Genomic DNA, 25964 nt, shown 5'->3' with positions numbered 1-25964 from the left:
TTTGCTTTCTCCATTTTTCCCTCAGCTTCCCAACATTTCATTATAGCACTATTCAGCAGCCACTTCAGCTGGACTAAATTGGAATTTAAATCTACCTTAATGTCTACCGCTTTTGAGGTACAAAGGATAGTTAGTAATGCACCAAATTCTATAGAAATAAAGCTCACTTTAAGACAATCGTGTCCTTTTTTAACTTCATAATTTTATAATAAAATTTTGTATTGTGACATCTCTTATTGACACAAAGTATTTGATTGTTAATCTCAGTTTCTTTTTCTCAATGACATCTAGGTGAACTTTTGAGTGAAAATGAAGAAATGTGTAATCCTACAACTTTTCCCTGGGAGAAACTCACTCCATTTCAAAGACTTATTTTGGTAAGATGTGTTATGAGAAAATATTAATATTCCAGATGTTTGGAGCACTTTTAGTAACTTAAACCCTATAAAATTAATATTTTATAAGCAAAAATATTGATTTCTAAGAGCTAGCATTTGATGAATGTTAACATTAGAGGGAAGCACCTACACTCCACTCACCCAGAATGTCCCTGTCATGTGGTGGGAGTCCAATTAGAAACACTCCTACATCTCTGACCACTTATTTGCTCTTTCCTAGAGAAGGGGGGAGGGAGACTTATAAGACAGATAAATTTGAGACATTAATTGAGAGTACATGGCTCAGCCCTTTCTTCCTTATCCCTTTTTGGGTCTACCCTGGATGCCAAGAGCACATGTTCTGTTCTGCTTCTCCAAGCCATAAAGTATAGGATTTAGACCCTGTCCTATAGAGGTAGGTTGATGGCTTCCCAGCCTTGCTGTGACAGGTAAGTGTGTCTAGTTACAGGGTTCAGTAGCAGGAAGTACAATGTTGCCTCACACCTAAACCACCCCAAATATGTTCTTTATTATTAATAAAGGTGATACTTTGCCTGCCTCTTCCAAACTCAATTGCTTTGGAATCTGGTTGAAGGATAGACGGTTGATAGATTAGGTATGTGAATAGATGTCATTTATAAGACCTAAGATATAGAAAGTTTAGTGTGTGTTAAGCATTGTACATACATTATGTTATTTAAAGCTTTTAATAGTCTTAGGGGATAGGCAAGATTATTTCTCCCATTTTACAGGATCAGAAACCAAGGCTCAGAAATTGCCTAATAGAGCCAGGATTGATCCCAGGCAGTTTGACTCTGAAATCTATACTCTCAGCAGTCACATTATATTATACTTTTCAAAGTAGATCATCCTAAATTCATACTGACTACCTCAAAAAACCTTTTTTATTTTCACATTTACCTTTAGCTTTAGTTAGGGGTAAACTCTTCATTTCATTCCTCTCTTGACCTCAACTCTATGTAAATGCCAGCCTGGACAACCAGTAATCCTCCTTTTGATTTCTGCCTTAAATTCTACTCTTGCAACACTAATATTCACTGAAGATAAGAGACTGAGGGGAAAAAAAGGCTGCATCTGGCTTATAGATTTGTTTTATCTGGCCTGCAGCTTTGTCTTTTTTTTTCCAACTTTCAAGTGCAATTTATCATGAAACAAATGGATTTGAACCTATAAAGATCTTCTGTAGAGAATTTCCATCTTAGTCCAATTTGGGTTGCTGTAACAAAATACCTTAGAATGGATAATTTATAAACAAAATAATTTTATTGCTCAAAGTTTTGGAGTCTGAGAAGTCCAAGATCAAAGCTCTTGCAGATTCAACATCTGGTGAGAGCTGCTCTCTGCCTACAGGTGGTTTGTTCTTGCTTGTCCTCTCATGGTAGAAGAGACAAACAGGCTCCCTCCAGCCTCATCATAAGGGCGCCAAGTCCATTCAAGGCAGCAGAGCCCTCATGGTCTAGTCACTTCCTAAGTCACTCCCCACCACCTTAATACTATTGCACTGGGGATTAGGGGCCAACATATAAATTTTGAGGGAACACCAACATTCAGACAATAGCAACTTCCAAGTTTTTAAGTAAAAATATCTAAAATAAATTTCATATATTATTTTTAAGTTCTGTGTACTCATATCTTTTTATTAATTACTTTTTATTTGTGCATTATAATCATACATAATAATGGGGCTCATTGTGACATCCATACGTGCACATAATATAATTAGGTCAGTTTCATTTCCCGGTGCTTCCCCTTCCCTTCCCAGGCTCCACGTCCTCTACTCTACTATATGTACACTTATATCTCAAAGTAAATTGTTTTCTGCTTTTTTATTGTGATAAAGATATACATAGTTTCTTTTATTTCTTATAATTAATTCCTTTTACCTCTTTTTAAGTATGCCATTCAATGTCATTAAGTAGAGTCACAATATTATGTAGCCATCACCTATGTCCATTTCCAGAACTTTATCTTCTTCCTAAAAAGAAACCCTGTACCTGTTAAACAATAATGCCCCTCTTCCTCCATCTGACAGTTGTTGACAACTCCATTCTACTTTTTGTCTGCAGTGATTCAATATTTGTCTTTTTGTGAATGGTTTATTTCAATGAGCACAAGATTTTCAAGGTTTCATCCATATTGCAGCATGTGTCAAAACTTCCTCCTGTTTTAAAACTAATATTCTGTTATGTGTATGTGTCACATTTATTTATCCATGAATTCATTGATGGACACTTGGTTCATTTCCACTTTGGGGCCATTGTAAATAATGCTGCTATGAACATCAGTGTATACATATATGTTTGCTTTTTGGTTTTGTTTTGAGACCAAAATTTGCAAATTGATAGATTTCACATAATAATCAATATTTCTGAGTTTATTGAAAAATTAAAAGATGAAGCACTACTGAGCCCACCATCCTTAATGGCAACAAGAGCTAGAGCTGAGGAATGTCTGTCCCATCGTCCCTGCTGCTCCCTGTTACTTCCCAGCACTGAAGTTTTATGTTAGTTGCCACTTAGCATCATATTTGCATTTTTATTTTTCTTATGGAAGAGAAATTTTTTCTTCTACCCAACCCATTTCAAGGATGTATATCATCTCTCTGACCACTGTAGACAGATTAATACCTCTACATGTAAGTCAATGGCAGTTATGATGACATGAAAATATATTTATGCTATATTAATTGACAAATGAAAAACTGATCAATCTGTATAGGACAAGGAGGAGAAATAGGAAGATGCTAGAAAATGTCTATAAAAAAATCACAACCTGGGTGCATTGGTGCATGCCTGTAATCCCAGCTGCTTGGGAGGCTTAGGTAGGATCGTGAGTTCAAAGCCAGTCTCAGCAAAGGTATGGCACTAAGCAACTCAGTGAGACCCTGTCTCTAAACAAAATACAAAATAGGGCTGGGAATGTGGCTCAGTGGCCAAGTGCCCCTGAGTTCAATACCCAGTACCCCAAAAAAAATCACCAGAAAAAATAGTAGTATCTTGGGACTTTTTTCACTTTTTTATATCTTTTTTGTATTAATAAATTTTATTTGGCAAATATATATTACCTGGAAAAATTAATTAGATTTTAAAGTACGTGCTACTTTGTCTTTCTCCAATAAGCTTCTGATGATTTTATTTTATGAACTAGAAACTTTATGAATTTAGTGGTTTTGTTTTCTAAATAAAAAGTCAGAAGATATGAATTAAGAAAATGTTGATTATACATATTAGGACACTGGGCCTGACCTGTGAGAATCAGAAATTGAGACTGCCACATCAGAGATTAAATTAAAATATAACAGAAAAAAAAAGTTACCCAGAAAAAGACAGTGTGTCAAAGATCCATGAGGGCAAGGACTATGTTTTATTTTCACCTCTCTGCACTACAACAGCCTACTGGACTGAAAATAGCAGGGAAAGATGATAATAAGAGAATTGCTATATTAATTAACAAATTAATTTACTTGCTATATTAATTAACATAGCAAAAAATTTATTGATATAGCAATTGCTCTATTAATTGAAAATTTCTTGTTGTTAATAAAAGAGCTAGTGAAAGGAAACAATCAAGAGCATAAAGAGAGAGCCTACAGAATGGGAGAAAATCTTTGCCACCTGCATCTTAGATAGAACATTAATCTCCAGGATATGTAAAGAACTCAAAACTTACCACACACAAAAAAAATCATCATCATCATTATCATCACCATCATCATCATCATCATTATCATTATCATCCAGTCAATAAAGGAGCAAAGAAATTGAACAGGCACTTCACAGAAGAAATGTAATTGATCAACAAACATGAAAAAATGTTCAACATCTCCAGCAATTAGAGAAATACAAATTAACACTACACTGAGTTTCTATCTCATTCCAGTCATAATGGAATGAATACAAAAATACAAGCAACAATAAATGTTGACAAGGATGTGGGGGAAAAGGGTATATTCATACATTGTTGATGGGACAGCAAATTGTTACAACCACTCTCAAAAGCAGTATGGAGATTCCTCACAAAACTTGGGATGGAACCACCATTTGACCCAGCAATACCACTCGTCAGCTTACACCCAAAGGACTTAAAATCAGCATAATATATTGATGCAGCCACATCAATATTCAGAGTAGCTCAATTCACAATAGCTAAGCTGTGGAACCAACCTAGGTGGTTCAATCAACAGATGAATGGATAAAGAAAGTGTGGTACATACATACAATAGAATATTACTCAGCCATAAATAAGAATGAAATTATGGCATTTGCTGGTAAATGAATGGAACTGGAGGCTATCATGCTAAGTGAAATAAGCCAACCCCAAAAAACCAAAGGACAAATGTTCTCTCTTATGTGTGGTTGCTAACACACAACAAGACTTCCTTATGTTCATGTTTGAATGCACAACCAGTTAAACTCCACATCATGTAAAACCACAAGAACAGGATCCTAATTAGAATAAGTTATATTCCATGTATGTATAATATGTCAAAATACACTCTACTGTCATATATATCTAAAAAGAACATTAAAAAATAAAATAAAACCACAAAAAAATAGTAGCGCTAAAGAAAGACAGAGAGAGAGAGAGAGCTAGTGAAATTGAATTCAATAAGGGGCTGCGGGTGTGACTCAGTGGTAGAGGACTTGTCTAGCCTGTGTGAGGCACTGGATCTGATCCTCAGCACCACATTAAAAAATAAATAAATGAAGCTATTGTGTCCATCTACAAAAAAAAAATTAAAAGAAATTTAATTCAACAAAATTCCATTTTTTTCTCTCTCTCTTTTCTTGTTCATACCTTGGAAGAAAGGAAGGAAGGAAGGGAGGGAGAAAGGAAGGGAGGGAGAGAGGGGAAGATAGAAAAAGAAAGAAAGAGAAAGAAGAAAGAAAGATAGATAGATGGTGGGCAGGAGGAAGAAAGAAAGAAATCCAGGCAAGGAAGGAAAGTCCTCAGGGTTAGAAATTACAACCTTGGAGGGATAGGGAAGTAGCTCAGTCGTAGAGCCCTTGCCTTGTATATGTGAGGCCCTGGGTCTCATTCCCAGCACTGCAAAAACAAAACAAAACAAAAACTGCAACAGTGGAAAAATGTAATGAATGCTTGATGGATCAGGAGGAGCCTGTAGCATGGCGGTGACAAAGGATAATGCTCATATTTGGAAACCTGGATTCTCAGCAATGATGGTGTCATGGGACCACACCTAATCATTTGTGTCACTCACCTGAATCTCATTAATTGGATTTACTGAGTCTGGGTCTAAATCTGTCTCACTCTGTTATTGGATCCCAGATTGTTTATATGCTGCCAATTTTTATTTCTTAAATTATTTGTCACATTTAATTAAAATTTAAATTTAAGATTGGTTTTCTAAAAGGTCACAGAAGAAAATTCTATGTAGTTATTAAATGTATTACTTTAAACCTGAAATTGCCAATATCAGACAGTTTTACACTTACAAAAATGACAATTTCCTGTAGCTCAACCCAGTACATCTACACAGACCCAAAGACACATACAGCTTCAACTTTGTTTAACCTAATGGAGATCTGAACATACTCAGAAAGAACATAGTTTATGGTCAATCTGTACAAAATAGCACATAAATAGTTTATACATCAAACAGTTTTGAAATTTTCAATGAATTCCAATAAGCTCTGAGCTTCTGTTTACTACAAAGATGCTGTTTCCAAAATATTTTAGTTCACCTAGAGTTCTTTTCAGTTCTTTTGTTCTATTTGCTTAAGCTTACCAAGATTGTGCTATTTGTCTTCATTTTATTAATGGCAGAATTACTACTCTTCCAGATGAGTAATCCTGGATCTTCACACCCCAGCACCATGGAGTCTTTTTGGCTCTAAACATAGACAGCAGAGCAGGAAGAAAAGTAGGAAAGGTCTCTTTTTGTAGAATCAGGGAGAACAATTGCACCTTTACATCAAAACAAGATCTTCCTCTGAGTGTAGAAGGGACAGAGGCTCAAGGTGGCCCTGGAATCAGGAAGGACCACATGAGGGTCAGGAGCATGGTGGCAGTTTTTCCATCAGATAAAGACCCTTTCTCATTCAGCCTTCCCAACATGAGGAATACCAGATAACTCTCAATGAAAAGCCAAGTCATGAACACTTCTTATTTTTATTTTATTTGATCATGGGGAGTATATCTCTGGGTGATTTTTTAATTTACCTTTTCTTCCATGTCTTCTCTTTCAGATAAAAATTCTTAGACCAGAACATTTAACCAGTGCAGTGAGAACATTTGTAACTGAAAAAATGGGAAGTGAATTTCTTCACGGAGCCGGAATTAATTTGAAAGAATCATATGAAGAATCCACTGCCAAAACTCCATTGGTCTTTATTCACTCCAATGGTAAGCTCTTCCTGGAGAGTGAAGGTTATGATAACAGTATGAGTCATCAGATATGAAGAAGTAGGTTCAATGTCATGTTACACTCTTCTTAAAATAATTTTCTACTATTCAAACATTTTGGAAAAGGGATTGGTTTAAACTGTATCAAGAATTAATCTTTCCACCTATAGTCCCTGGGGCTCCATAGACTGAGGCAGGAGGATCTCAAGTTCAAAGCCAGCCTCAGCATCAGTGAGGAACTAAGCAACTCAGTGAGACCCTATCTCTAAATAAAATACAAAATAGGGCTGGGGATGTGGCTTAGTGGTCAAGTGCCCCTGAGTTTTAATCCCAGATTTAAAAAAAAAAAAAAAAAAAAGAAGAAGAAGAAAGAAAGAATCTTTTTTTAAAAAGTATAAAAGAACAAAGAAGAATAAAACTTCCAGTAGATGCTGATCCATAATGGGGAGCGGGGGCATGGAAGAATGGAAGAACTTTGAATTGGACAGAGGGTAGTGAGGGGAGGGGAGGGAGTATGGGAGTTGGAAAGATGGTGGAATAAGGCCCTAGTGTATGATTGCACTAATAGTGTGATTCACATCGTGTACAACCAGAGAGATGAAAAGTTGTGCTCCATTTGTGTACAAGAAATCGAAATGCATTCTGCTATCGTGTATAGCTAATTAGTACAAATAAAAACAAAACTTCCTGGACACACAAACATGGAAAAATCTACTAGTGCTAATTTTCTGTGCAGAAAATACCTTCCAAACACAGAGTATTGATCCAAAAGTTGGGATTACCCTTATGCTTATTAACTGTTTTAATTAACATTGACTTGTACAGAATATATATTGTGAAATAATCTACCAGAATTGGCCCTTTATTACTCAAAACTACATAAATCCTAAGTATTTTCTTCTAAGCAAAATACTTTATCTTCTCATCTTCATAGTCTCCCAGTGAAATGTGTCTTTAGAATTCAACATTTTCAAACTTTCCTTAGGCAAACACTAGAATGTCTCCCTCTGCAGGCTTTCTAACGGGGAGTCTGGAATGGTTCCACATGAAGCACCTAGCTTTATACCACACACTCTCGGAAACTTTGCTGTCTATTTCTTTTTTTTTTTTTTTTTTTTTTATCCTAATTGGCTTCATTTTTTATTTTAAAATCAGGTAACACTTCATTCCATAAAACAGAATCAGTTTTCCTATGAGCCAAGCACTCATCAAAAATAATTTGATGAGTTAGTATTTGATTATTTATATTTCTTACACACAATAAGGACAAAGGAACTTCACTATTTCGCCAGTTGAGAATGAATGTTCTCTCTCCAATCCAGATTTCTCTTGGAGGACCAGATGTGTCAGCTTGGTTTGATTAACTCCATGTTGTTGTCCCCCACCCCACCCCCGGAATATTGTCTCTGTTGAAAAACTGGCTTCACAAAGAAGGTGGCAGCAGGAAAATTTCAGAATCCAAATCTTAAAAATAAGTCTTGGGCAGTGGGGGGTTATTTTCTGTCTCTGGGGGGGGATCATCCAGTGTCCAAGGCCTGGGGACAGAGGCAAAGTCCCCAGTGGCCCATCTAGGAGATGTCACTCTCAGTAGCATCTGGTGTCCTGACCTGTGCTTGCCCAGGATGATGGTGGGTAAGGAGCAGCAGGTCACAGGGGCCCCCTGACCCTCTTTGAGACAGAGCTCTCCCTGGACAGACCCCGGGACTGAGGGTCAGTGGCCAGGGGAGAATCAATGACTGTCCCCGCCTGTGGTCCCTGAGGTCCTGGGGCAGGGATGCAGTAGGCAGCCAGTGTCACAAGACGTCCCTGTCCCCAGCCAGGCCGGGTGCCTGGCTAAGCGAGGAGAAAGACGGTGTCCCTCCTCAGGACCTGGCCCCTGCGCCTGGTCTCACTTTCTCCCCGGCACCACCTGGAAGGGGAGGAAGTGACACCCAAGGGAAGGCCGGGAAGTGAGGCCACCATCACATTCAAGTTCAGGGTGCGACAGCTCAGTCTGCCTTCCAACAGGCCCCATGCTCCACTCCTCTTCATGGGGCACATCCCTTCTGAGAATCACACCCTGTCCTTTATAGGCACAAGGACCCAGAGACATGTCCATGTTTAGGCCCTCGGATCCGGAAGTGCCTCAAGTGTCCATGTTTAGGCCCCCGGATCCAGAAGTTCCAAAGGTGCACGTCCACGTTTAGGCACCTGGATCCGGAAGTGCCTCAGGTACACGTCCATGTTTAGACTCTAGGACCAGAAGTTCCTTAGGTGTCCATTTTTTGGCCCCCAGATCCGGAAGTTCCTCAGGCGTCCATATTTAGGCCCCGGATCCAGAGGTTCCTCAGGTACACTTCCATGTTTAGGCCCCTGGATCCAGAAGTTCCTTGGTGCACGTCCATGTTTAAGCCCCCAGATCCGGAAGTTCCTCGGGTGCACGTCCATTTTTAGGCCCTGAGATCCGGAAGTTCCAAAGGTGCACGTCCATGTTTAGGCACCTGGATCCGGAAGTGCCCCAGGTGCATGTCTATGTTTAGGTTCTAGGATTGCTGTCTATTTCTTGAAGACTTAGCCCAAGATGGTGGCTAGAGCTTCAGCCATCACCTCATGTGCTAAACAACAGCATGGAAGACAGGAAGAGGGTCACACCTCTTCCCTTCAAGAAGATACTCAAGAAGTTTTACACAGTGCTTCTATTTCTGTCAAAACCTTTTCACAAAAACCTAGATGTCCTTACCTAGCTGGAAGATTAGCTAAACTATAATATTTTAGCAAGGTACACAGTTATCTCAAACAACCCAGGAGTACAACTAACAGAAGAGGAAGGGGCAAGAAGATGAAGGAGTAGATAATCAACTAGTACTGCTTTAGTAAATATTATTATACCCATATGTTAGAAAGTGGCAGAGACAAAATGTAAATTCTGGGCTCCAATTCCAAAACCTGTAGTCTTTCCACAATTGGCTACACCTTCTCTCACCACCAGTCAATAAATTCTGGATTGTGGGTTTTTGTTTTGTTTTGTTTTGTTTGTACTGGGGATTTAACTTGGGCTTATCCACTGAGCCACATCCCCAGTCCATATATATATATACATGTTGCTGGAGCTGGCTTTGAACTTGTGATCCTTCATTGTGTTTTTAAATAGAGAATTATATGAGCTTACAGTTTTATGTACCTCTCATTGTTACACAGGAATTGACCTCACCAATATTCTCCTAAGATTTGCACAAGAATTGAAAGGAACAACGGAACACGTGACCATGATTTCCTTGAGTCATGGCCAGGCAACCAAAGCAGAAGACCTCATTGTTCAGGCACTAACTAAAAGGCATCAATGGGTCTTCCTGCAGAACTGCCACCTTGCAGGGTCATTCATGCCAAGGCTCTGCACCATTGTTGAATCGTAAGAGTTTCATATTGATTTATAAGGGATCAGATGAATTACCAAAACTAGGGAATGCATAAACAATGATAAAATAGTGTGTTGGGCTCCACAGAGGAAATTTAAGCTATCACATAGGTGGATTCTTAGTTCTTGCAGAAGAACTAAGAATATAGGTTTTGATTAGGGAAAAAAATGGTCTCTTTAGTTTTTGTTTGCATTTATCACTTTCTCTTTTTCTCCCAGACTCTCACTCTCAATAGATAGATATGTATGCCATATACACAATATATATGCCAATGTATAGATTAGCAACATAGTTTTTAAAATAGTATATGATTCCAAGCAGCACAATATAAGGCCTGATATCCACACTTATGATGGTCTGTATTTAGTATCTATTCTTATTTTCCATAAGTTCAGCCTTCCTTTTTGCAGTGAATTGACTGTATACTTTGAAAATTTCTCAATGTGTGGAATTAGTAAGGTTTTAACCAATTATATTGTACAATGTTTTTCCTCCAAGCTTACTTTTTTGTTTTACTTTGTATGAACAACATTGTAGAGTAAATGTGTGGAAAATAAGGGTCTCTTCATGCTGTTATTTTTATGCTTTGTGCATATGCAAGGAAACTATAAAACCAACTGCTGGAATTAAATTTCCAAATCACTTTCCTTATATCATTCATGCTGTTCTCAGATTGTTATTCTGTTAGCACTTTTTTCCCCCTTGTGCCAGGGATTGGACTCAGGTGCACTTAAACCTGAGCCACATCCCCAGCCCTTTTTTTTTTCTTTTTTTGTATTTTATTTAGAGACAGAGTCTCACTAAATGCTGAGACTGGCTTTGAACTCACGATCCTTCACCTCAGCCTTCCCAGCTGCTGGGATTACAGGTGTGTGCCACCACACCCAGCCTTTTATCACTTTAAAAACTATTGAAAAGTATTTATTTTTCTCATTTACTCTGTCACTTCAGAGCCAGAAGACAAACAGTACTTATATAATATCAGTAGATACAGATTTTAGAAGATAACACAATAATTTCTACCATGTTTTTCATTTATTATTCATTTAAAAAGCATTTATAGGGCATCATCTATTTGCCAACTATCATTCCAGGTGCTGGAGATATAGCATAGACCAGACAAACACTGTAGCGTCATTTGCATTATCATTAAGGTAGAGAGGGACAATTCAATAGCAGAGAAAGATGTCTTATTAAAAAGAGAGAGAGAGAGGTTCTGGGGTTGTGACTCCGTAGTAGAGCACTTGCCTAGCATGTGTGATGCACTGCGTTCAATTCTCAGCACTGCATACAAATAAATAAATTAAATAAAGGTTCATCAACAACTAAATATATATATATATATATATATATATATATATATATATATATATATATAGAGAGAGAGAGAGAGAGAGAGGGGGGGGGGGGAAGATACATTGTAAAAAGAAAGAGATATTATAGATATGTTCCTTGGAACAGAACTTCAAAGTCTTAATAAGAGTAATTCCTGATACATAACATTTTCAATATAATCAGTGTATGACTGATAGAAATTTATTTTGTAAATCAAGCCTTTAAATATTTAAGACTACCACTATAGGAACTACAGATTGAAGGGAAATGTTAAGAAATATTTCCTAAATTTAGGAACAAAAGAAATAAGTTCATGATCTATTGCCAGGATGAAAACATATCAAGCTAGAAACAATATATACAGTGTAATTTTTTATTTGAAAACGAGAGTGGGTCAGAAGGAGGAAAAAAGAGAAAAGTGTACTTAAACCCACCTAGTGGGAATACAGGTAATTTTTATCCTTTTATTTCATTTTGCATTCAGTGATTTTTTATTTTTTGCTTTTATTGTTTTCGGGTTTTTTTTCTAAATTTTTAAAAATAATTTCAGATTTGCTGAAAAGTTTTAAGAACAATACAAACCCACCCTTCCCTCTTCATCTCTATTTCCCAATTTTTTTACATTTATCCTCTCATTTCTTTTATATACATATATATGGAGTTTTTTCCAAATCATTTGAAAGCAAATTTCCACTTGACCCCAAAAAACTTCACTGTACATTAAATTGATTATCTGGTCAACAGAACTTGGTCAGTTAGAACTTGTCTCAATATCTTTTATTGCAAAAAAAAGAAAAAACTAAAGTCATGCACAGTGGTATGTGTCTATTTCCAGTTATTTTGCTGAGGCAGGAGGATCACAAGTTTGAGATCAGCCTCGGCAATTTGGCGAGACCCTGTCTTAAAATTAAAAAGAAGGTCTGGGGTCTAGCTCAGTAATAGAGCACACCTGGCTTCAATCCCCAGTGCTGCAAAAATAAAAATAAATAAACTCCTTTAAAATGAAAGGGGAAACGTTCTGATTCAGGTTTCTATGTTTGCTTTTTAACTCCATAGTTCCTCCTAAACATATTTAGTCAAGGCTGAGATGTCCATACCTAGCTGGAAGATTAGCTAAACTGCTCAGTTGTAGAGTTGCAGAGCACGCACTTAGCAAAGCCCTAGGTTCAGTCCCCAGCATTGGATATGCAAAATATTTTTTATCTATAAGGGAAAATGCTTCTTTCTCCCCTATTCATTCATTCATTTATTATATCAGTATGAATTCATTGATTCCCATTTTATTCAATGAATAAATAAATAAATAATAATAAATAAATTCAATTTGTTACTATCATTTGATTTATTTTGATGTCCAGTTCTCCTAGATTTAACCAATGCAATTTGTTCTTAATTTGTAATTTCTTGTAAGTTTTTTTACAATATAAAATGAGTATATATAGATTTTTGTATTTACAAGAGGAAAAGCTACTTTTTTGTGGGGGGGGGGGTACTGGGGATTGAATCCAGGGGCACTTGACCACTGAGCCACATCCCCAGCTGTATTTTTTTATTTTATTTTATTTTAGTTAAAGACAGGGTCTCACTGAGTTGCTTATCACCTCACTTTTGCTGAGGCTGGCTTTGAACTTGCGATCCTCCTGCCTCCCAAACCGCTGAGATTACAGGCATGCACCCCGCACTTGGCTGGAAAGCTACTTCTTAAAAATGGGAATTGATGAGTCTTGTACAAATTCTTGTACAACAAGAAAGTTCGTATGATAATATAATAACATCTTTGGCACTAAAATGATTCCTTAAGGTTACTTCAAACGTTAAAATGTTATGACTCTAAGAATATGTTTAAATTTTTCACATTAAAATATTTATACATTTTTTTTACTTTGCAGACTTAATAGAAGAAATGTGACATTAGACCCTGAATTTAGGCTCTGGCTAAGTTCAAAGACAGACAGTTCTTTCCCAGCCCCCATCCTTCAAAAGAGTATCAAGGTAAAAACAAAATATAACCTATTTTAATATTGCTTGAATGTAAGTCATCATGCTTTCATTACTCTGAGTTAAGAAGAAGAGTACTACTTCCAGAATGCTGAGTGTCTACTTTGTGCTTTGCCTTGTGCTAAGGACAGGAGGGGAGCTAAAGTAGTAGATGAGATCTCTGCTTTCAAATAATTCACAATTTAGATTTTTTTTCAAACAAAGATGTTAGGCTTCCAATTATTACAAGTTAAAATATACAATTTTTGACTTTTACTTGTCCTTTGTAAGTTGCTTAGCACCTCGATTTTGCTGAGGCTGGCTTTGAACTCTCGATCCTTTTTCAAATTTCTATTCCACTTATGGAATTTTCATTTCTTTTCTGGAAAGTTCTGGCAGAAAGCAGACTGAAGCTATTTACCAAAAAACTCTAAAAGGATATTGGAAACTTCTATTCATATCCCCCCCAATATTGAGGTTGAGTAAATACTAAGACATAGTCAATTCTGTTAACCAAGGTTCCAGGTGACCAAAAGAGAAGAAGGAGACCTAATAGCAGAGAAACTGACCAATGGCATAAGCAGAATGCTATGCTAGACACATGTCTGCGCACACTTCTGACTTTAACAGAATTGGGGTGGGATGGAGGACATGAGGGGCATGAGGTACTTCCTCATAAAGACCCAACTAGTATGAGAAAAAATTAGATTCACTCTTGAAACTAGAAGTTTCTCCCTGTCACACTCTTCCCCGGCTCTTTCCCATCTCCTGTGTACTCTTGCCCAGAGCCGCTTCCCAATACTCTTGCCCCCAGAGCAGGCTTCAGAATATGGATTGGAGAAATTCAAGATCTCCCATTTGACTTAGGATATTCCATTTGTCTCCCAGGGTCTGGCAGATTATGACCTTAAACTACCTTTATCCTTTGACCAGGAGCTGGGAGTGTTGGCAGGGACAGTAGAGGTAGCAGGTGCAGGGAATTAAAGGATACCAGAGAGGAACAGAGAGCTTCTGGAGGTCTTTTATTTTAATTAGGACTGTTGCTCTGATTCCACTGTAAGATCCCAATAGTTTTAATTACTGCATATGTAAAATTGTATGGGATTTTGTCATATGCCATTATCCATACAGACAGAGATGGCAACTTTCTTAATACATAAATAAGAGTACCTACAAATAATTAAGGAAAACACTAATAGCTCATAAAAATGAGCAAAAGATATAGGAGGTCAGTAACCATGAAAAAAGTAAAAAAGTTCAGCCTCTACACATCAGAGAAACACCGATCAAAATGACAAGATACCAAAGAGACAGCCCATCAAATTAACAAAAATTAAGGATAGTTATGATATTGTTAGTGCTATTAAGGACACTAAATAACCATTCTCATACAATGCTGACAATGTAGGATCAAAAAGAGATTAAGCCATTAAACTAGAGGGAATTTTTATATATTGAAAAGACAGAAAGAATTCTAAAATTTCATATAATTTGATGAAGTGATCTACTTCTAGTAAAGGGTCAAATATATTATGGTGCATTTATGTGGTAAAATAAAATGCTGTCACAGAAATCAAATTCCCCCTACCATCACAGTCCCTTCATCCCCTTCCCCTCTTCCTTTCTCCTCTTTCATTTTCCCCTCACTTATAATTCTTAAGGGGTGGGCAGAAACCTGCTTTAGAGACATGAGAAGGAGTTTCTTAAAAGAATCAGTCACAGCAGTCATCAAACAACACTCTGAATATTTTCTCATTTCTACACATTCAAGGTTTTTCTGAGCAAAGATCACTGGTAACCTGCATTCAAGGATGCTTGAAAGGCAAATATGCCTAGGAAGATAAAGAATATCTCATCCACTGTGCACTTCCCACACTTCCAGATCCATTTGCTCATATTCTAAGGGTAATAGATGTAAAGAAGCCTGTCTTCTCTCTCTCCTGAAGCCACTGCCTTGCATTCTAAGGATAATGAAACCCAAAGCCATTTGTTTACACTCCAGGCTATAAAAACCTAGAAACCTGTCTCTTCCCCAGAAAGAATTTATTTACATTCCAAAGCAAAAGTCTATCACCTCTGAAGGGGAAGAGATGCTATAATACCAGCCATTCTATAAGAACTTCAAGTTACAAAGTTCCAGATTCTCTCCCATAGTACAAACCCCACTCTACACACACGATATATTTGCATGTGGCCCTCAGTACATAACCTGTGGGATACTGGCAGGGAAATGATATGAGCCATTCTGTGAGTAAATAATCAATTTGATCCTTGATTCAGAAGTTTCATGTCCACACACACACACATGTGTGTGTGTGTGTGTATGTATGTATATATATACATATATGCATATACACTCAGTTTTTAAATGACATACACATATCCACGCAATTATTGTACATGTTATATATAATAATCATAATGCATTTTTTATTTGCTGATGAATATGGAAAATAGTTCCATTCATAGCTTGGGGTGTGTGTGTGTGTGTGTGTGTGTGTGTGTGTGCATAAACTGTGTAAGTCAGGTAACACTTCAGACCCTTCAGTTTCAGATTTAAAAAAAAAAAACTCTCAAAAACACCTCTAATTGATTCCCTCTCCACCTCACCCAGTCTCTCATCATTTCAATCATTCTGGTTAAAAAAATCAACCAAATGATTCTAAATGTAATCAAAACAATTTAGTAACACCAAATCTGTTGCTCTCATTTTTCATATGGGTACTGAAGAACACTTTTGGCAGTTAATCCTGTGATTTGACACCTGCTGCGTCTGTAGCTATCGCCCCTAGCTGCCATCCGTGTGTAGGTTTGCACTGCAGGAACCCTTCATTGTCAAACATTCTAAAATGCTGTTCCCCAAACCCTATGCTTATAGCAAACAGAAGTGTTTTTAATAACAATGCTGTACTCCTCATTTTAAAATGTGAACTGGAACAATATAGAAACTCTGGAACAAGCCTATTACAGAAATTTTCAAATGGCAAAAGAATAAACAATATTTTTTATTTGCCAGTGAATGTTGAAAAGAGTTACATACTTAGCTCTCATACCAGTGCTATACAAAAAGAATCTACTCTCTACCCAGTGCCTGCATCTCTATTCACATGGCATTTTCATTCCCATCTGCTTTAAAGATTGCCATGGAACCTACCGAGGGACTGAAAAGCAATTTGCTTCAAATGTTTGGTGGAAGTGGAGAGGTAACAGAAGAGATATTTGAAAACCCCAACTGTGGACAATGGTGGAAAAAACTATTATTCAGCCTATGTGTTTTCAATGCTGTGATCAATGAAAGAAAAAATTATGGTACATGGGGCTGGAATATTGCTTATAAATTTATTTCTTCAGACTTGGAGGTAAGTGAGGTCTCTTCAGAACTAACAATAACAAATGAATAACAATAAGATACAAGCTGAGCGCCTACTGTGTGTCTACATATGTACTCAGTGTCCCACACAGTGGTAAGAAACAAACTCTGTAACTAGGTAAAAAAGGCTAATATTTAAAAACAGATTCTGAAGCCAGCATTTCTGGAATCAAATTATAGCCCCACCCCTTACAGCCGTACAAGTATTTAATCTGCTGGGCAGGGTAATTAACCTTTCTGGGTCTTAGATTCCTTGGTGAAATAAAACAGAGCAGGAGGGGAATAAATGTCCTACCCACTGTACAGGGCCACTAGAAGATGCAAACTAGTTAACAGAAGGAAGCACAGCGAACTGTGCCTGACCCACATAAAGTCACCCTAAAAATGTTTGTCAGTATTTCTTATTCAAATAAAGTAAAAGAGAGATTGTTACAATGACTCATTTTAGGAAGGGAGCTTAGCTTAATACCCTCTATAGAACCTCCTATGTGCTTTATTGCAGTGTGTTTACTTTATCTAATTAAAGTAGACAGGTAGTAGCCCCTGTTTAAATACAAAAATTCCCAAGTTAATTTTCTCACAACTATGCTTTCAGCACAGACCATTGCACCCTTGACTACCCATTTATTTATACATTAGAGCAGATTTTAAAACTTTTCTGGGAAAATCTGGATCACCTTCTCTGTGTCTTCATCAGGCTTTTCTGGGCTTTGTGTTTTGTTGTCATTAATGTTTTATTATATTTTGTTTTGTTTTGAGCCCAGCATATTGCTGCAGGCTCAACTGCCAAAGTAGATGTTTCTGTGCCTAATCAGGAATATAATATAAAAGAGCTACGCTTTGGAGATCTGTCAAGGAATATGAACTCACACACATTTCTGTCCAGACATATTCAAAGCTTGGCAAGACAAACAATACATTGGGAAATTCTTGTGCCATATATTAGACACTTTGGTACACAAATAATTGATATATTCTTTTTATTTGAAAAAAGGAAATGAATTCAAGGAAAAGAAAGGTAATCTTTAGTAGAAACAATATGTGGGTTTTTTTATTGTTATCTTCAGTGCTAGAAATTGAACCCAAAACCTTGTATATGCTAGGCAAGCACTCTACCACTAAGCATACCCCCAAGCCATTATGTCTTTAATTAAACAAAGGAAATAAATAACACCTTGATCAAACCATCAAAATTAAGAGGGAGGAAGTTAAACAATAAAGTAAAATAAGTCATAGCATAAAACAACATGAAAGGAATATTATCAGTCATTTTATTAAATGAACTACATTCCCTCATTAAAAGACAAGAATATTGGTTACTACACCCAATGTATGCTATGTATAATAGATATACTTAATAAACAAACCTTGAAACTACCAAAGAAAGAAACAGAAATTTTAAAAAGCAGGAATGGCAATATGAATGAGTCAAAGTGGACTTTAAGCTGAAAAAGCACCAAAGAGAATGAGCTTGGGGTGTAGCTCAGTGGTAGAGAACTTGCCCAGCATGTGTGAGTTTCTGGGTTCCAGCCCCAGCACCACCAAGGGGAGAATAAAGACAGCACCAAATAGGTGAAAGAAAGGAAGAATTTTTAAAGAATATTTAACAGTCATAAAACTGAGGCTAAGTATTTGGGCTGGGGATGTGGCTCAAGCGGTAGCGTGCTCGCCTGGCATGCGTGCGGCCCAGGTTCGATCCTCAGCACCACATACAACGATGTTGTGTCTGTCAAAAACTAAACAATAAATATTTTTAAAAAAAAATTCTCTAAAAACATAAAAATTAAATAAAATTGTTAAGAGTACTTTCTCTTCATATAAGGAGCACTTTATGGAGTAATTAAACCTCACAATCATTTAAAGAATATAGTATTAGCCTTATTTTATAGTTGAAATATAGAATTATAAAGCACATAATTTAAACATAGATGGTCTGTAAGTTTGTGTTCTCAGGCTGGGGTTGTGGTTCAGTGGTAGAGCACTTGTCTAGATGTGTGAGGCACAGGGTTCGATTCTCAGCACCACATACAAAAAATGAATAAAATAAAGGTTCATTAACAACTAAAAAAATTTTTTTTAAAAGTTTGGGTTCTTGATCATTATGTTAGATGTCTGTACATCCATCAGACAATAGGATAATATTTTATCAATGAAAAGGGAAATCACAAAATACTTCAAATGCAATGAGAGACAACTTCATATTTAAAAAGGACATGACAGTAAAAAAGCTATGCTTGTGAAAAATAGGGCCTTAAATGTCTTATTAAAAAAAGAAATATGTTAAATTAATACTCATCTTAAGAAGTAGATAATACTAAGGAAATAAAGAATAAAACCAATATTAATGAAGTATACTAAAATAGTAGAAGGAAAAAGTTCAAATTTTAATTTTTTATCCAATGAAATTTTAAAATTTAAATGAAGCCATTGATTTCCTAAAAAATATGAATGATCCAAATTGGAAATTTTCAATCAACCAATTGCCATTAAAGACATTCAGAAGACACCTCAAGGAAACACCTCACAGCTTAGTTCACTCTGAACTGTAACTAATGGCATTAATGCTATTTAATCAAAATATACTCTACTGTCATGTGTATCTAAAAAAAATTAAAAATAAAAAATGCATTAAGATGAATAAATAAAATAAAAGTATTACAGACCTTAGAAAAAGATGGCAATCTCCCAATTCCTTTTATGAAACCAATAGAAAGGTAATAGTATATATAAGAACTATAGACTAATTTTATTTAGGACTTGAAATGTAAAAATTCTCTATAAAGTATTCATAGATTTCAATTATGAGTCAAAAGAATAATGTGCTATGATAAGTTGGGTTTAGTCTAGGAATGTAAGAATGACTCAATATCTGGAGATCTATAATCCTAATCTATATGACAAACAGATGTAAAAAAGTTACTGTGAGTTTTGGAGCCATTTCTAATAAAAACTGAAGTGTTAGGATTAAAGGAACTATTTAAATATGACAAAGACTATCAAAACAACAGTGAATATTATTCTAAATAGTGAAACACAAAAAATTGTTTCAAATAAAAATCTAGAATCAGACAAGGATGCACATTATTATCTTTATCATTCAATGTTATCTTACAAGTTCTAGGACATGCATTGAGATGAGAAAAGAAAATTAGAAACCCAGAATCATAAAAGTAGGAATATTTGATTATAAAAACTTTTATATGGAAAATGGTGAACAAGTAGTCAATAGACAAATAACACTTAGGATAATAGTTGCAATGCAGATTACTGACAAAGGGTTACTATCTATAATATAAAAGAACTTTTAAATATTAGCAAGAAAAAGACAAACTTCCAAAGGAAAAATAGACATTGTACAGAAAATTTTAAAGACCAACTGACGTAAGAGAAGAAGCTCAAGAAATCCAGCACCAGGTAAAATACAAAATAAACTAACAGAAATTTTCTACCTAATAGACTGGCAAAAAACTTTTTTTTAATTAGTTGTCCTTCAATGTCATCAGGATGAATTGGTCCCAGGAATCCCCTCAAACGCTAAAATCTGAGGATGCTTATTGTTTCTTATACTATAAAAATAATGTAGTATTTGCACAACACCTACAAACATGCATATTCTCTCTCTCTCTCTCTCTCTCTCTCTTTCTTTTTTTGGTGCCAGGGATTGACCTCAGGGATATTTAACCACTGAGCCACATCCCCAGCCCATATATGTATTTTTTTTTCTTTTCTTTTCTTAACTTAGATATAAGTTCTCCCTAAGTTGCTGAGGCTGGCTTTGAACTTGCAATTCTCCTGCCTCAGCCTCCCCAGCCACTGGGATTGCAGGTGTACACCATTACACGTGGCCTTTCATATATTTTAAATCATCTCTAGATTGCTTATAAGACCTAATACAATGTAAGCTCTACGTAAATCATTGTTTTAGTGTGCTGTTTAAGGAATAATGCAAGAAAAAGTCTGTAATTGTTCAGTACAGATACTTTTAGTTTTTCTGAGTTTGGTTCCATTTTGTGGAATATTTTCAATCTGTGCTTGGTTAAATCCATGGATGCAGAATCTACAAATTACAGAGAACTAACTGTTGACAAGCCATCTCTCATTAGTGGCAGGAATGAGAGAACAGTGGCAAAGAATTCTTTCACGAAACAAATAATGAATTGTTCCAGCCACTGAACAATGATAGCCAACATACGTTTTCCAACTGCAGAACAGTGTTACACTAAACTAGTATTTGTGGGAGCAAGGAGACAGGAAAACCGAAAGATGGGGAGTCAAAAGAGAAAAGGTAGAAAGGAAGAGAAGGGAAGACAGGAAGGGAGGGAAGGAATGAGAGAAGGAACCAATCCCATTTATATTCATCCACTATGTGCATTCCACTAGTTACACTAGAATATCTTTGTAAAGACACCCAAGAAATTGTTACCAATGTTGGCCAAGGGAGGAGAGCTCATAGCTAGAGAACAGGGTAAGGGCAAACTTTCTTTCCCTTGTTTACCCTTCAGTACCTTTTGAATTCAAAACCACAGGCTTGTTTTGTCTATTCAAAGAAGTAATAATAATTAAATGAAATGGTTCAACTGTCAACAACAAAAAAAGAGCTAGTGGATAAATGTATATCCAAATCTCCAAATATGCTTATTTCTCTTGCTAATTCCATATTTTTTTATTTTTACTTTTTTATTTTATTATTATTATTATTATTATTATTATTATTATTATTATTATTATTATTATTATTATTTTTGGTACTGGGAATTTAACCCAGGGGTGCTCAACCACTGAGACACATCTCCAGCCCCTTTTATATTTTATTTTGAGACAGGGTCTCGCTAATTTGCTGAGGCTAGCTTTGAACTTGTGATCCTCTTGTGTCAGTCTCCCCAGCTGCACAAAATTGGGACGCTGAGCCCGGCTCAATATGCATTTTAAAAAGAAAATACATGTAGCTGCTGAGAGTTGTTGGTTTTATGTTAAAATGTCAGTTAAGCTAAAAACATACACTGAAATAATAAAGCCTAGTGGATTTTCTCAAGTTTTCCATAAAGGTCTTGGCAAATGTCCTGAGTAAAGAGTCTGAAATTCCATGGCCATGTGTGCGCTACTTGATCGGGGAAGTGATTTATGGCAGCCGGGTTACTGATATCTGGGACAAGCGATGCTTAAAGACACTCCTCTACAAATTTTGCAATCCTGAAGTGCTGAAAGATGCCTTCAGTTTCTCTAGTGATGCGGTAAGGAAATTTATCTTATAATGTTGCCCAATCATTAACTAACCATTGTTGCATTTTAATGTTCATTTTAATGGCTTTTATTTAATTTTAAATACAGTGTTACAAAAGCAATTTACCCAATACTTTATTAAACACAACATTACAAAAGAAAAGGATGGAAAAGAAACAGTCCATGAAATCTGAGAACCTAGAGTTATAGCATACCAATCTGGCTGGAGACACCACCACTCACCTTGGACTGTGCCTAAAGAGAGAGTAAAAACCACATCAACCCTACTACGTGTGAGCCTTTTGATCCAAACCATAACTATTATTTTCACATTCCTTTCACAGGTTTTACTAAAGTAGAACTATTTGTTTAAGCGCTATTGCATTCATTATCCATGAGTATAGTTAATTGAGCAATGAATGGTTAGAATCACCCTAGTCTTTTAACACTTTTTCCCTTTTTCTCTCTTTTGCCAAAAGAAGGTTAGGTGTATGTAATATATACTTTACAATACGGTAGTCCCAGATGTTGCTTTTGACAGAGTGTTTAAAATATACTATATACAAATAAGAAGAATGTTCTGTATAAAATTTCATGGAGAAATATTGCCTTCATACATTAGTGAAAGTAGGTGACTCGGGCAAAAACTAACCAAGTGCTTAAATTTTCAGATGTGTCAACCCATACCAGAATCTGCAAGCATAAAAGACTGCATGCACATTATCCAGTCCTTACCCGAAGATGATTCACCCGAGATCTTAGGAATACACCCTGAGGCCCAAAGGAGCATCAGGAAGATCCAGGGCCAGAAGTTCATCGAAAATCTCATTGCCCTGCAACCAAAAACTACCACTGACAAACTCACGATCAAGTAAGAAAGCACTAGGAAAAAGTTTAATCAACAGTTATTAAATATTTATTTGGAGATATACAGTATAGAACTTATAGGAAAGTATAAGTTATATGGTAGAGAAACTAAATTCTTCACACACATTACTTACAAGCATGAAGAAGTTTGTTAAATGAGTGACTGAATTGTACCTGGTAAGTAGTATCTTAAAAATAAATTTCTTTAAATGTGAAATTTGCATATTTAATTCTGTAGACTAGAAAGGGATAATCATCATAAGTAACAAGACAATGTTCTCAAGAACTAGCCCTGCACTTAGAGGCCTGTGTGTATTATAGCTCTATTCGTTCTGTATCTGAGGTCATATGGCTTCAATATCTTTATCAATAAATGTGAATAATAATATCTGTCTACCTATTGAGGCTGTTTTGAGGTTCAAATGGAATAACACATTTAACCCAAATATCCAGGCCTCCTCAGCTTATGGCTATAAAATAAGGTGAGGGTTGTTAATGCCAGCACTACAGGGCTCAAGCCCCAGTGGTTTGATTGTCAAATGGATGATCCTTGCTCTTCCTTCCCGATCAAAGTGCCCCAGATGTCACAGACATCTCCTGTGACACTCACTCATAGCTGCTCAGGAAATAGGTCACATGCACACTCCTTCTTCCTCTCTGCCTTCCTAACTAGACCCAGCTTCAAATCCCACCTGCAGCCCTTGATTTATGGATTTAAGGAAGCCAACAAACTCCTTCTGTCTTAGGTTCTTCATCTCTGCATCAGGTCATAACAGTGCCCACCACACCAGGGCTGTTCTGAGAATCCAGTGAGTTTCATATGCAGTTAGGTTAAGCTTAGAAATCCAGTCTCTCAATTGATAAATCTAACATATTTTAACAATCACTTTTAAAAGGTCTTTGAATAACAGTTGATCCCATTATAGACTTAATCAAACATTTTTAAACATATTCATATGAAGTTAATGGACTTCTGTTGCCTTCTACCAGAACTTAAGTTTTTCAATATTTTTTTATAAATCTAATAAATAAATATGGTGAACTTTTTCTTAATTTTTTAGATTTTTTTGGATGTGGATGGACAGCATACCTTTATTTTATTTGTTTATTTTTATGTGGTGCTAAGGATTAAACCAGTGCCTCACAAGTACTAAGCTAGCACTCTACCACTCAACCATAGCCCCAGCCCAAATATGGAGAATCTTAAATTCTTATTCTTCTATCTCTATCTAGTTGGATTTCACCTTAAATTGTAATGTTTTTGTTTGTTGTTTTTTTAGATATATATGACAGTAAGGTGTATTTTGACATATTTTACATTCATGGAATATAACCCATTCCAAATAGGATCTCATTTTTGTGGTTGTACAGTATGGAGTTACACTGGTTGTGTATTCATATATGAGCAAAGAAAAGTTATGTCTGATTCATTCTACTGTCTTTCCTATTCCCATCCCATCTCCCTTCCCTTCATTCCCCTTTGTCTAATCCAATGAACTTCTATTCTTTCCCTTCCTACCCTCCCTTGTTGTGGGTTAGCATCCACATATCATAACATTCAGCTTTGGTTTTGTATTTTGTTTTTTGTTTTTTGTTTGTTTTGTTTTTTTGGACTGGCTTATTTCACTGAGCATGATATTCTCTAGTTCCATCCATATTCAAGCAAATGCTATAACTTCTTTCTTCTTTGTGGTTGAGTAATACTCCATTGTGTGTATACAATTTCTTTATCCATTCATCTGTTGCAGGGTACCTGGGTTAGTTTCATAGCGTGGCTATTGCGAATTGACCTCCTATAAACATTGATGTGGCTACATCACTGTAGTATGCTGATATTAAGTCCTTTGGGTATAAACCAAGAAATGGGATAACTGGGTCAAAAGGTGATTCCATTCCAAGTTTTATTAGTAATTTCCATACTGCTTTCCAGAGTGGTTGCACCAATTTGCAGTCCCACCAGCAATGTGTGAATGTACCTTTTTCCTCTCATCCTCGCCAACATTTATTGTTCCTTGTATTCTTGATAATTGCCATTCTGACTGAAGTGAGATGGAATCTCAGTGTAGTTTTAATTTGCATTTCTCTAATTACTAGAGATGTTGAACATTTTTTGTGTATTTTTCAACCATTCATATTTCTTCTTCTGTGAAGTGCCTTTTTTTTTGGTTTTTTGATGTTAAGTTTTTTGATTCCTTTGTATATCCTGGAGATTAATGAGCTATCTGAGGTGCAAGTAGCAAAGATTTTCTCCCATTCTGTAGATTCTCTATTCATGTTCTTTTTTTAATTTTTTTATTAGCTGCTCAAAACATTACAATGATCTTGACATATCATACATTTGATTCAAATGAGGTATGTAATCTTATTTTTCCACGTGTACAGATTGCAGGATCACATTGGTTATACAGCCACGTTTATACATAGGGCCATACTAGTGTCTATTGTATTGTGCTGCCCTTCTTATCCCCCCTCCCCTCCCCTCCCCTCCCATCATCTCTTTCTACCCAATCTACTGTGACACGTTTCTCTCTCTTTTTTCTTCCCCCTCACACCATCTTATATGTAATTTTGCATAACCATAAGGATCTCCTACCATCTTCTGTGCAGTTCCCCTTCTCTCTCCCATTCCCTCGAACCTCTCATCCCTATTTAATGGTAATCTTCTTCTCACGCTCTTCCTCCCTGCTCTGTTTTGAGTCGCCCCCCTTATATCAAAGAAGACATTCTGCATTTGTTTTTTAGGGATTGGCTAGCTTCACTTAGCATAATCTGCTCTAATGCCATCCATTTCCCTGCAAATGCCATGATTTTGTTATTTTTTTAGTGCTGAGTAATATTCCATTGTGTATAAATGCCACATTTTTTTTATCCATTCATCTATTGAAGGGCATCTGGGTTGGTTCAACAGTCTAGCTATTGTGAATTGTGCTGCTATGAACATTGATGTAGCTGTGTCCCTGTTGTATGCTCTTTTTAGGTCTTTTGGATATAGTCCGAGAAGGGGAATAGCTGGGTCAAATGGTGGTTCCATTCCCA

At 36.3% G+C, this 25964-nt stretch overlaps 1 protein-coding gene across 1 annotated transcript in view; it reads left to right on the top strand.

Moving 5' to 3' along the window:
* The window catches only part of Dnah14 (dynein axonemal heavy chain 14), a 343676-nt gene that overhangs the window by 296571 nt on the left and 21141 nt on the right, over positions 1-25964 (top strand). Inside the window, exons 72-78 of the mRNA XM_076872908.1 lie at positions 292-377; positions 6608-6764; positions 9942-10152; positions 13384-13486; positions 16609-16830; positions 21875-22072; positions 22733-22932. Of these exons, the coding sequence (XP_076729023.1) occupies positions 292-377; positions 6608-6764; positions 9942-10152; positions 13384-13486; positions 16609-16830; positions 21875-22072; positions 22733-22932 (1177 nt within the window). The remainder of the gene's footprint in view (positions 1-291; positions 378-6607; positions 6765-9941; positions 10153-13383; positions 13487-16608; positions 16831-21874; positions 22073-22732; positions 22933-25964) is intronic.

The sequence above is a fragment of the Callospermophilus lateralis genome, chromosome 13 (genome assembly GCF_048772815.1).
Source record: "Callospermophilus lateralis isolate mCalLat2 chromosome 13, mCalLat2.hap1, whole genome shotgun sequence".
NCBI classification, from domain to species: domain Eukaryota; kingdom Metazoa; phylum Chordata; class Mammalia; order Rodentia; family Sciuridae; genus Callospermophilus; species Callospermophilus lateralis.
The sequence above is the reverse complement of the archived record's forward strand: the minus strand, read 5'-3'. Positions and strand labels throughout refer to the sequence as shown.